General features: G+C 41.2%; 1 protein-coding gene across 1 annotated transcript in view; it reads right to left on the bottom strand.

Annotated features, from left to right (window-relative positions):
• dntt (deoxynucleotidyltransferase, terminal) overlaps nt 1-13,047 on the bottom strand; it is an 83,637-nt gene that overhangs the window by 46,735 nt on the left and 23,855 nt on the right. Inside the window, exons 5-7 of the mRNA XM_053333016.1 lie at nt 10,099-10,170; nt 9,753-9,876; nt 8,184-8,316 (exon numbers count right to left, since the gene is read on the bottom strand). Of these exons, the coding sequence (XP_053188991.1) occupies nt 8,184-8,316; nt 9,753-9,876; nt 10,099-10,170 (329 nt within the window). The remainder of the gene's footprint in view (nt 1-8,183; nt 8,317-9,752; nt 9,877-10,098; nt 10,171-13,047) is intronic.

Genomic DNA, 13,047 nt, shown 5'->3' with positions numbered 1-13,047 from the left:
CCTGTGTGAAGTTGTCACACCCCGCCATACTGGGAGGGTGTGAGTGTATAAAACAGCAGAGGTAGTGACCTGGTGATTTGTGTTTACCTCCCTCATACAGTGGCATCACTTTCTACGCTGACCTGTATTTATTTGTGTATTTGCTTCACTGTCCACCATTATTTAACCTGTCTGCCCAACTTTAAACTGCTCCATATAAGAAATATGGTTTGTAGATGTTTATGAGGCAGGAGTTCATGTCTGTATACACCTCTGGAATAATATGTATGAATTATATTACCAGTTATCCAGCTATTGTAATTAGCACCAGTGTTGCCAGATCTCACAAAAGAAACAAGATGAAGAGAAATCACAGTCCTCAACAAAATCAGCAGAACTCCTTCTGTGCAACATACATATATACTGGATTTATATATATATATATATATATGTATGTATTGCATTTCATAGAGCCATTATATCCAGGATATCGTGTTTACATTGAACCTAAGTAACCTGGTTATTCATGTTCCTCTTTGCATGATTCTAACAGTATCTTCTATAAGTTTCTAATCAACTGTTTTCAGCTGTACAGTATCTTGATTGCTCACTATCTCAGCCACGTTCTGTACCAACAAAGAATGTTCAGAAACCTAGATACAATGCTACATGCTACAGTATCCTAGTTTCTATTGGAGTACAATAGCATATCCAGGTTTTTCCAAAACCGAGATTAGGCCTTATCCTGGTTTATTAGGGTGTTTACATGCGCAGAAGATGACCAGAATATCTCAAAAACCTCAATGTATTCCACCTCCTTACAATATATTCATCCTCCTTCAGCCACTTCTGCAGATTATGTGCCAGAACTGTACATGCACCTCCAGTCCAACACAGTTACAGTCATAATAGGCCACATCCATGTGTCCACACTGTGAGCTGGTGTCTATATGTTAGAGCTTAAATCCAGATTCAGAAAAATATAGTAAAGCTTGTATTTTATGTTTTCTATGAAAGTCTCAGTAATTTAAATGATCAATGAAACACTCCAAAAACAAGTGCATCTACCAATTATGATGCTTCACTGGCTTTATTTGCAGTTTGAGCAAGAATACAATAAGAGAATGTTGGTGACAGACACACAGAAACCCTGCACTGCTCCAAAAGTTGAATGATGAGAATGAATTAGTTTCTCTGTATGTGCCACCTGTCCGAGGTGTTTTCCTGCATGTTGCTCGGTGCATGCTCAGACTCTGGGATAACTACGGCGGCTCTCGGATGGAATGATGAAAAGAATATGGCAGGAGTTTTTTTTCATCAGTCATCAAAGTGAGAACAACGCTGACACAAACACGCAGTAAACACAGTCTACGAGTGCTAAAGCCCCTCAGATGACAGAAGCAACTCTGTCAGGCTGCAATCCACTGAAGTTGGCCGCCGCCTTCAGCTCTGGCCAACGCCACTGCTACCTGCCAATGAAAAAAAAAAAAAAAAAGAAAGGCCAGGCGCCGTTTCAAACCGATCATTACCTAACACCCACTCACACACATGCACACACTCACAAACACCTTTGAAACACAATAGGTGAAATCATCCAGGCGCGAGCATCCGTATCACAGCTGACAACAAAGCGGAGTGACGAGGAATGCTGGGGCCGATACGGCTCCGGAGAAGCCTCGGCTGCTGCGAGGCTCCGTGTCTGATCTCTCCTTGTCGCTTCTAACAAAATGAGTGATGGCAGAGGGAGAGGGAAGGGACATTAAAGGGATGGAGAGAGAGGCTGTGAATAGCTTGTGGGAAAGCTTCAAAAAGGTCACTGCGGCTAATTCAGGAAGAAAGGATGTATCGGAAAAACAACTATTCGTGCCCCGCAAGGTATGATAATGTTAATGGTTAGCCTTAGTGGCAGGGAGCGTGTACCCTGGCAGATGCTGCTTCAGTCACAGTCATTTAATTTGCACTGTTGACTGTAATTTATTGCCTTTTCTCAAATAATAGAAGATGTGGGAGGACTCGCTCGCTCGCTCGTGTTTATACTCAGTGGCATTTATGTAGGTCTTTATGTGAAAAAAGTTGACACTTCTTTAATGAGTTGACTGGTAGGACACATCTATTTGAGAATGCATCACAGATTTCCATTTGCTGAATGTGCAACTTTCTCCTCCGAAACCTTCCAACTCTCTTAATTGGCAACGCTGAGATTCCACAACACTTCCAGCTTGTACGGTGCCCTCAAGTTGTTAAGTGAATCTCACTGCTAGCCTTTGCTGTGCTGGCAAAACGTACTCGAGTGCACTGCATAAATGTGTGCCGTGAATAGCAAAACACCGAAGAGGCAGAGAGACGGAGAGATCATCAGCATAAATTCCGTTTACCTCCAATCAGAGCTTAAAAACAGACAGTTTGCGTGTGTGTGCGTGTGTGTGTGTGTGTGTGTATGTGCATGACGGGCTAACATGGGAATTGGTGGTTATTCAAGGAGAAGACACCCAGGCATTACACTCTTCAGCTCTCGCCTGATTGCGATGGAGCATTAGTTCATGGCAGGTTCTGTGAAGATAGCTCCTCTAATTCAACCCCAGTCAGCGGAAAAGTAGACGACAAGCACGTCAGGCACATTCACACCAGGCAAGAGAGGGGTGGGGGGGTTCTTCTTCCTCCTCTTCTTCTTCTCTACCTTCACAACAAGCGAACCTGTCCTCCTGTGAAAAACGAGCCTGTAGGTCGTAAATTCAGTGGCCAAAAATGACCTATAGTTATGTTTGAGTGACAGAAGCCATCTAGCAGCCATAGTAATTATGACTCAGCGAGGTGATGCGGTTCAGAAGATGTCAATACAAGGTCACTTCCTTATCTGGAGGAGGCTGGTTGGGTGGAAGATTAGATAATTGGATAGACTTAAGTGGACTTAGAGTGTCAGGATTTTTTTTTTTTTTTTTTTTTAAACGTAATGTGGCATTTACTGTCGTCATGATGACAAAGGTTTTAATTCCTGGAAAAGTTCCTTACTTCATCTTTCACCCTTTTCCAACATTGCTTATTGTTGTTTGACAAACTGCACTTTTTAATGTACACTATTGTGCAATATCAGTATTTCAAGTATGCTATTACCTTCAGTTCAACTATGCAATATATTTTTTTCCACTTCACTTCATGATATCAAAATCAGACTCAGGTGTATTATTCTGACAACAGCATTATTCCTCTTGAACATAATGTTACCATCTTCTTTTTACTGTTGTTTTTATTGCTTGTGTACTTATTATTATTCTGTATTCATTTTATTGATGCTCTTTCTATCTTTACTATCCACTTGCTGCTGTAACACTGTAAATTTCCCCATCATAGGACTAATAAAGTCTTATTTTTATTTTATTTCATGCCTATATGAGATTTGTACATGTTCGAAAAAACTAAACTTAACTAAAGTGATCATTAACCCAGCTGTCTCTAACCCTTACCAAGTGTTTTTGTGCCTTAAACCTAACCAGACCTCCTACCACAGTGTTGTGACACCATAAACCTAACAGTTTTGGAAAGCAGTCAATTACACTCAAATGGTTTGTTCTGGAGCGCAGGTACAAACCAGCCATTTGTTCATTTAATTTGGAGGACTTGTTGTTTTACTTAGCGTTATTCACCCACTCGTGTTCCAGTAAGAGATACTCCTGGGAAGATTCAGCAGAAAATATTGTCTTTGAAGGACTGCTAACGCACTGTGCGCCGTAACACCGCCAGACTTGTGTTGCTTTAAATTAAAAGGAACAGCAGAACAGCAGATCTGTCGGGTGTGAATTTAGCCAGTCTACTCTTTTATTGCGTGAGGTAAAATGTTCAATTATTTAATGTTTCTGCACAAAGCCTATAAAATATACATGGTTATTTACAAATTTTGTGTGGACGACAGGACGACATGTATGAATAATACAGATGTGGGAAGTGTTGCTGCTGCTGCTGCTGCTGCTGCTGCTGGAAATTTCACAGAATGCGCTCATCATCTGTAGGAGAGGGAAAGTTCAGTAGCAGTTAAAAGTAGCCGGTCAGGGGAAAAGGAATGACTTTGTTCACAGCGATGCATCATTTCACCTTCTATCTCCCTCCACTATCTAAGCTTTCCTGCTGACACAGAAAAACAAGGTCACAGTGAAGAAGATATGACATAAAAACAAGAAAAAGGAGTAACTGTGAAGTGTACGTGGGCTATAGCTCATCATCAGACAGCTTGTTTTTTGCTCGTTCGCCCCTAGAAGCTGATAATAGAGTCGGTTATAAAAATCATGACACCCTGAACTAAACTGATAACATTTGCTTATCTCGGTTGTTGTTCAAGGGAAACAATGAGGCCTCTGTTTGAGGATTTCAGAGCAGACGCGATCGCCCCAGTCATCAGTGTCACTTTGAGTCGTAGGCCTATTCTAGACAATCTGATGTTAAATAAGATCCACAGCGGGGACGTGCCGGCTTCACACTGAAATAAATACAGTGCTCCGCTGACACCGCGTGAGCCTTTCACACGCCGCACTGGTAGAAGCTGTATTTTGGAGCCTAATCTATTTTTAATCCTTCCCCCCACCAAACAAAAACCGCTTAAGACTTGTCACCCGCCTTCCACAGCTGTCCTTTCAATAAGGCTAATGTCACTGGCATCAACAAATCCTTCGCCATGCTGTTTCCCCTTCTGAAGTGGATGACAGCTTGAGTTTACTGGAGCACGCCGTTCATTTCGTGAAACTTTCGGGAGCCGAGCTTCATCATCATCTTCTTCTTCTTCTTCTCCGTGTAACGTTACCCAGAGATGAAAGATTTTCCCCGAGCCGTGTGCATCTATTTAAAGAGGTATATAGTATGTGTGTGTGTGTGTGTGTGTGTGTGTGTGTGTGTGTGTGTTCCCGTTTTTGACAAGGGCTATCGGCTGGAAAGATGAAGCTAATAAGAGACTCGGAGCATCACGCTGGAAATGATAGGTAATTAAATCGAGCTTTGACAGGACTTTAGAAGGGAACATTTTCAAATATGTCACCCTGAAGAGAATTAGTGGGTTATTAGCGGTGCTGCTGGCATCTTAGCGAGCATATGAACTATTTTGGTGTAATAGGCCTTATAACGACACCCGCTGTGTTTAAACCATGTCTGGAGAATCTGCTTTTCAACAAGATAAAGGTAAATTACTTACTTACTGACTCATAATGTACAAGTCATCGTTGTTCAATTATAGCCCTGCGTGATTCCAGTTAGGTTTTCAAGTAATACTCCCCAAGCCCGTGCCCAAATATGAGAGGAAGTTAAAATGTGCGCCGTCTCTCTCTCTCTGAGTTTCAAGCCATAAAAAGCTCTCTCATAGGCCTCTTTACACTTTTGCAGCAGACTCCTGGCCCATAAATCTTTAAAATTTGTCCCTCCCCTTCATTCTTGATGTTAACTATCCATGATGCTCTAATCACTTTTCTCATCTCTTTTAGCACATTTTCCCCTTGAGGAGCTGTTATTTACATAATCAGATATCATTCCAGCTGTCATTTATCTTCTGAAGATGTGAGATATTGGATTTTTTTCCCCCCCTGTGCTCTTTGATACCATCTTTACTCAGGAAAGTTGTGGACGTATACCCACTGTGACAGAGTAATATACACCATGGTGGAGACTTTAAAGCCACACTTTGTGACTTTGAGAAGAAATAACACAATTTAACCTTCTTTAAATGAAAAGTTTTATATTGCTACTTTGGCTTTACTTGGTCTTACCATTTGGTCTGACCTGTAGCTTTTGGTAGCTACTGTTCGTTAATATTCATGACTTTACAGTATAATTGTCTTATATTCATACAACATACTAATCCTAACCAGGTTGTAATTGTGGAGCGTGTTCACATTGAAAAAGTGACTAAATAAATTTAATCAAAGCAGTCGGCAATCAGAGTAACACAATTATTTTTAAATGTGCTGTTGATGGACACTATTTTCCCATAATGTAATCCACAAAGCTAGAAAATGGTGTTGAAAAAGCTCCCAGAGCATGTCAGAAAACAAATAACTTAAATATTTATATTAAAAAAACATGTTGCTATCTTTTAATCAGGTTGGCAGTGTCATTGTAAAATTGCAGTTTCATTACCGATGATAGTGCAACAACTGTATCATTTCCTACTATTTCAGTTAAAAGGTGCATTCATTAAGTTTTTAGATATTTATTAATGATAGAAATGAATATCTGATATGCTGTGGTATCACAAAGCAGTACAATCACTCTCAGTCAAACTGTTCTGCCTGCAGCCCTTCTGTTGTTATTTTAGTCCTGTGTGTCCTATGTGGTCAAAGTACAGACCAGAAGTCCACCCTGCCAGCCATCTAGCGAAGGTCATAAAGTGGCGTGAGTCAAACAGCGGTCAAACAGCCAAAGATGGATGATCCTAAAGCTGCTACCAGCCAGACCAAATCCAAAACAGCACCAGTTAAACCGAAAAGACTGTGTTGCTTTGCACAGAGAGGCAGAGATGGAGCTAAAACAAGCATAAACACAGATTTGGCATTTGGGAGATGTAGAGCATTAATAGATGCTTCTCCTTCTTCTCCCCCTGCCAGCTCCACCTTACTGTCTGTCCCCTAGAAGTCCCTCACTGGCTTCATTCAACTCTCTGTAACTCTGAAAATAAACACAACACAGACTTTTCATCGGCGTTACAGTCGCCAAAATAAAATGTTGGCATTGTAAGTTTCTGCAAAACATTGATGCATTGAATTTTCAACATCTTTACAATATATAGCATAGAGAAACACACAGTTCATGGAAAAGCATCAAAGCAGCAGGGACCACCTCAGATCACTCAAATCATGATCTTTGAAGACCTATAACTCTAATTCACTGGTTTTTGTGCCTAAATCTTAACCTTAACCACAACGTTGTCACATCATAAAACATAATTATTCAACTGATCATTTCCAACATTAAAATGTAGAAATTCAACATATCTGTGGTTTGCAGAAACATACAATGTCAACGTTTTATTCTGGGGAGTGGGTTGCTTAGGAAACAGGACTGGACATTTGAATAGTAGCTTATGCTTAATTTGTTTTGGAGTCTCACTTACCCCTTACCACTTAGTAGCTGGAAAAGTTAGTTGTTGCTTTAAATATGTAGATTTCTTGTATGATAACTGCAAAAACCTTTATGCTATAAAGATCATATAGATAGTGATAGTGATATAGAACTGGGAAACAGCTTATGACACTTATCCATTTGTTGCTTATCATTTTAGCTAAATGCTTAATAATGGTTTGAGGTTAATATTAGATGAGCATTATTGTGACTTGTCACGAGTCACAGTGGCTGTTGTTTGACAAAAGTTCCTTTCCTTGCTTTCAAAGTCAGCCTATGACAATTGTGTGCCATGCTTGGACAAGCTTGAATATTTTAGAATACAACACATACAGAGAGGAGAAACTTTCATGAGGTTTTTAGAAGAGAAAGAAAAAGAGAACTCTCCCTGGCAACATGTAATGTTTGTCACCGAGGCACTATTGAAGACCATCAGCTAAGCTGTGGCAGCTCTGTCACCCCTGTTGAGAAGCAAGCGCCTGTCCTTACTGCCAGACTGCTTTTGAATTATTTACTGCACACGCCACTGGTTATGGCTGGATTTTTACAACACCACCGAGCAGAGTGCTCCTCGCTTACTCGGGCACAAAGCACCGCACATAAAAAAAGAGCAGCACAAAGAGGTGGCGGCGGAGGGAGGCGCCGGCTGTGAGCAAATAGCCGCACTCAGTAGGTAACTCGCCATGCGCTCCGAGATTGACAATGTAATGCATTTCGGTGTGTTAATGTAAATTCAAAACTATGACGCCAATGACCTGTGTACTCAGTCTTCTGCTTTTGATGATAAAGAACAAAGAGATTGTGCCGATATGGTATCAAACACATTTTATCTGCTGTGTCATATAAGCTGTTGGATGCATTAGGCACAGACAGCTTTAAGTCTAACTACAAATATATATGCCTAGCTCTGGGTGTCAGTAGTTATGAGGTATAGCCACATGAGATTAAAATCAGACCTCTTGAGGCTTTGCATTAATAATAATCTCTAATATCTTTATACTCCCATGTGCATTATCAGTGTGTTAAAAAAAAAAAAGCACAAAATATGGAGTGCTGTGCTGTTGTATTTCAACTACCGTATCAACACTGAAAGGAGGAGACATATCTTGTACCTGCGAAAGCCACCTGTCAGTGCTAGTATGGCGTCCGGCGTGATCGCGTGGACAGCTTCGTCAATAATGTTCCCCAGGGCTCGGGCCTCCGCTTTGCTGACAGCCCTGGAGATGTCTCCATAATGCAGAAAACCTGCAGGGGAAAAAAAAACCACGTGGATATTAGTCTGGGAGCAAGCCATCAATCATAGCCATTTGCTCTGGGGAAGTGGGGAGTCAGGGTGAATTAAAAGTAAGGTAAAATGTGATATGTTCTGCCGGCTGATGGAAGGCGACTGCCGGCACACGACTGCTGCAGACACAGGAGGATCTCAGCCACTGTAGAGACGGAGCTCAGTTATGAGTGATTGATTGATGGCTGTCTACAGTCTTGTTGATTTCACGCATCTCACTTTTTTGTTCTTATTTTTTTGTGCTACATAAAAAGCATTCATTGTCCCCCCCCCCCCCCCCCCCCCCCCCCCCGTTCTTCCCTTAGATAAACAGATGCTACACCACCAACTCATTAAAAAACCTTGAATGATATTTCTGTCTTTACTACTCGTGCTTCTATTCTTTTCAGCTTTACAGAACACAGTGGAGAGATCAGGGTTAAGACACATTTTCCATGTCAGAAATTCGCATTATTTCTCTGCACGGAGCTGAGACCGCAGTGTTCAGAATGATGGATTAAGACCAGTTTGATGAAGATGTCTGTCAGCGTAATACATTATCGGATGGAGTTTCCAAACTGAATGGAGGACCTGCGAGCTGTGGTGTAATATAAAGTCTTGAATTACCACCACATGCGGTGCTACATAATATGCATCCAGCGACGTCCCGAGCGGCAGAAGGAGCAGGAGATTGATGCAGGCGAATGAAGAAGCTACATATCAGTGTTTTCCTTTGTGACATTTTAACCGCGTACTTTAACCACTGTCAAGAATTGAGGCTGATGTTATCTTCATGTCTGGATGCTCCTTTATCGCTGGATTTCTGTTCACTCAGCTGTTTCTTTCAGATTTGCAGACAAACTATAACTTCTTGGACTGAACTTTCTACAGTTTCCATTCAGGGTTTTTTGAAGGCGAAAAAAAACCTTCATCCAAACTCAATCTGTAATTAAATGTAATAGCGGTATTACAAATGAAGGTAATGAAGGCCACAAATCTTCCTTTACGAGTGCCAGTAACAGCTAAACAAATCATAACTCTCCCTCAGTGAGTCAGAGACCTCTCGTGGTCTTCTCTGCCCAGCTGATTGATGAAAGTTCATGTGAATTCCACAGCAAGCGTTCCCCTTCACGGTCACTATTCATTGATTTTTATTAAAAATACCCCTGCTGCCTTTTCCATTGTGTTTTCACCGTTAACTCCCTGCTGCTCTCATCTCACTTTAGAGAAAATACATCACAGTCAGAGCCTCCACATAAGGAGCCTCCTGTGGGACCAAAAAGGACAGAAAGTCCCACATAAAATGCAGAGCCCCCCCCTAGAGAAATTGAACGATTAGTCTTTCTTGGAAGCAAACTCGAGTTGTTTTTTTCAGTCTATAATTTGCAGAGTGAAGACGGCGAGATGTTGACGTTACCGGTTTGCTGCATCCGGTTGAGTTGAATGCTGGGCTCTGCCAGAATGTCACTGAATGAGCGGAGCCCTCTGCGGTACCACTTCTCCGCCGTCTTAGGTCCAACCCCAAACACACTTGTGAACAGCTGTCAGGAAACGAAGAACGAGGTAAGTGCGTAATCAAGAAGACGCGCTGTGAAATGACAGCTCTTCTCAGAAGGGGTTAGCATTCAAAGCTCTGAAGAGCTCTACGTCCTCAAGAGACGGCAAATGCAAATCACTTTTACAGCAATTTCAAAGCAGCAAAACTGTGAAAGCAAAGCGAGGCCTAAAAAGATTAACAATGCAGTTGTTTCTCATCTACTTACCTTTAACATTTGATACCTCTCATTAGAAAGTATGCTCTCAACTTCAAACGAACGGCCATATAGAAGGATCTCCTTGGAAAACATAAAAATTGATGATACTATTAATAAAGACAGTTATGGTCTCAAGCTTGGGTATTATTTTCCCCTTGGTTTCTGCTCCATCAGCAATTAAGAAATGGCCTGAAATTGCTGCTCATTTAAAAACAGTTTCCACTTGAATCAGGTGCTCCTTATTGCCTCATTCCCATTTCTTTTCAAGAAATAATGACTCTGTTGTTGTAAAACTTGGGATTAATACCGGTTTACTAGCTTTCATAAAAAGCTCAAGGTAATGTTTTCCCCTAGCTTCTATTGTTTGCTCTCAAACAACTTTGTACTACGTGTAATTGTCTGCCGCTCCCAGCAGAGCACGAATAATTCGCCGGTCACATTTTAAGTGTCTTCATTATGTGAAGGCATAAAATCAGGCAAGTTATCGGGCTAATAACAGTCATCTTCCATGGGGAAATTGTAAAAGTTTGAAGTGTTGATAATAAGTGTGTGTATTTGTGTTTTACAGTAGGTTTATATGTGCGTTTTTAAGCTTGTGCATAAAGGGGGTGACATCTACTATCAATGAACCAGTGAACCTGAGATCCGCACTGTGAATACAGCACAGTTTAAAGCAGCCTTCACTGCTCAATGATGCATCCACCCGTCCACCTCTGCTTTTCAACCCCCAAGCTAAGGCCAACCTCAAACGCAGGGATAATGCTTCGACACACTCACCGCTCCAGGGAAGACACACTTTCATCGCATGCACAACGTTCCTCACATCCACACAGAACACACCATTCAGCCAACCCCCCCACCCCCCGCCCAACTCTGCCTCAGTGCTCCCAGACTTTCATGTCAGTAGGTTTATATCTTTTCCCCACTTTGGATGTTCAGTCAGCAGCGAGCGGCTCAGTCGCTGCTGACAGAGTGTCACTCCGATGTTCACAGGCACATCAAGCGTTTTGTTTTTACTCTGTTTGGTTTCACTTTGTTTTTTGTGTCATGTCATTTTCTTGTTTTTGAGCCGCGATCTGTTCAAAGAGACAACCTAGCGGAAAAAAAAACCTCAGCGTGGGTGTACGTCTCAATCATGTAAAAACAACAAGAGGGAGAGGTCATTTGCAGGCAGTCTAATTTGGTCTCCCTGGGACATTTATGTTATTTTGGTTAATGAATCTGTCTCAGCGCTGACACATTTGACAGATTTTGAAACTTGCTCTGAGACCTGCAGTGTGTATGTTGGGTTTAATGTGTCAGAGACTTGGACTGCCAAGCTCGACTTGTTCTCCTACAGGGACTCAGCATTCTCTTCAAGCAAACATTTCTCAACGCTTTCCCTGACAACCTGCCATGATTTCTGCCCCGAGGACGACAGAAGGTAAGGGGATGATTGCCAAGTGACCCAATGAGATTTGCTTTTTTATCGCAAAGACAAGATACATTTGTGTGATACCTGTCTGGGCCCGTGCTCGTGTGAGTGGCGAGTTTTGTTAGAGGGGCCTGTCGAGAACTTGAGATGTCAAAACTATTTTTGATATCTTTTTTGTAAGATTAAATTCAAAATTGCTTTTTCTTTACCTCCAGTAACTCACAGAAAATGTGTTCTGCAAGATGAAATTCCATTTTGGTGACACCTCTAGAGAGCATATTTGTGCAGATTGGTGTTGTTAGAAGAAGAAAGGTTCAGCCACAGCCTTTCTGACAGTACTCTAAAACAACTAGCACAACAGTTAAAGGAATACTTTACCACACCGAAAAATCTTTTGAGTATAAAATATTCACGCCGTGTAGACTTGAAAGGTGGTTCTCAAAAGTTTTGTTACGGTCTTTTTTGCAAAGGAAAGCAACTGTAGTCAGCTTGGATTCACAGCAGGTACAGTGGATTCTTATGGAGTCCCAGGAGGAAAACTTTCTGACGGAAGTACCATATTTTAAGGATAAGGCTATTGCTATTCTACAATATGTTCCCTGTTCTCAGCAAAAACCAAAGCCAACAGTGCTAGTCCATTAATACCTTCTGACTGCCCTGCCCTGTCTGTTGCACTCAGTCCCAATTAGCTACTACAGTACAAAAGATCACAAACATAAAGTTCCATTTTAAACAAGACTTCAGCCATGCTAGTCGCTAGAACAAAGCTTATATTAACGGGTACTGTAGCCACTGTAGTATGGTCATTCATACAATAGTTGTTATGATATTTCATTATGGACCAAAGTGATTAGACAACTAACTGAACGACAGACTGACTGCAGTCCTGAGACCTGCTGCTAACTTGGCTAACATGCTAAAAAGGCAGTCATTTCCTCAGAATTGTAGTTGTAAAAGTTGTGTATTTGTTGGGAAGTATTTACAGCTGTGGATTTGGTGTGTTAATGTAGTTTCAGGATAAATGGAGCTACAGTGTCCATACTGTAATAAAGTGTCACCAGTCAATGTGGTTCATTGGTGAGATTTTTGAGTTTTTGGACACCAATGGAAGTGTATGGCACAGAAAGGAACTTAGTCAGGCTTTTAATAGACAAACCAGTTCATTGTAGGTTTGTTGGTATTTTAATTAAAGATTTTATGAAAATCTCACCAGACTGTTCCCTTAACATTTATTTGCAAAGCGCTGATTTTGGATAAATAATGCAATTACATGATTTAGTAAAAAGCATTAATAATAACTACATAACTCAACCCCTATTGTTGGCCAGTCTGTACTTTTGCCTCCACAGGGCAAAAGTAAGGTTTGAAACCAGTGGTTTTGAACATGCTGAATATGCAATCAAGGAGCTGGATTTTGCTGCAGGGGTGGTTAGAGAACTTTCTGTGAACATTTTGAAATGTTTTAGACAAATTTGCTATGACTTTCACTCACCAATTTACAGCACTATAGCGGTGCAATTGCTATAAATCCAAGCAGACTATAT

The sequence above is a fragment of the Scomber japonicus genome, chromosome 14, assembly GCF_027409825.1.
Source record: "Scomber japonicus isolate fScoJap1 chromosome 14, fScoJap1.pri, whole genome shotgun sequence".
Taxonomy (NCBI): Eukaryota; Metazoa; Chordata; class Actinopteri; order Scombriformes; family Scombridae; genus Scomber; species Scomber japonicus.
Note: the sequence above shows the minus strand (reverse complement) of the source record. Positions and strands in the feature narration are given on the sequence as shown.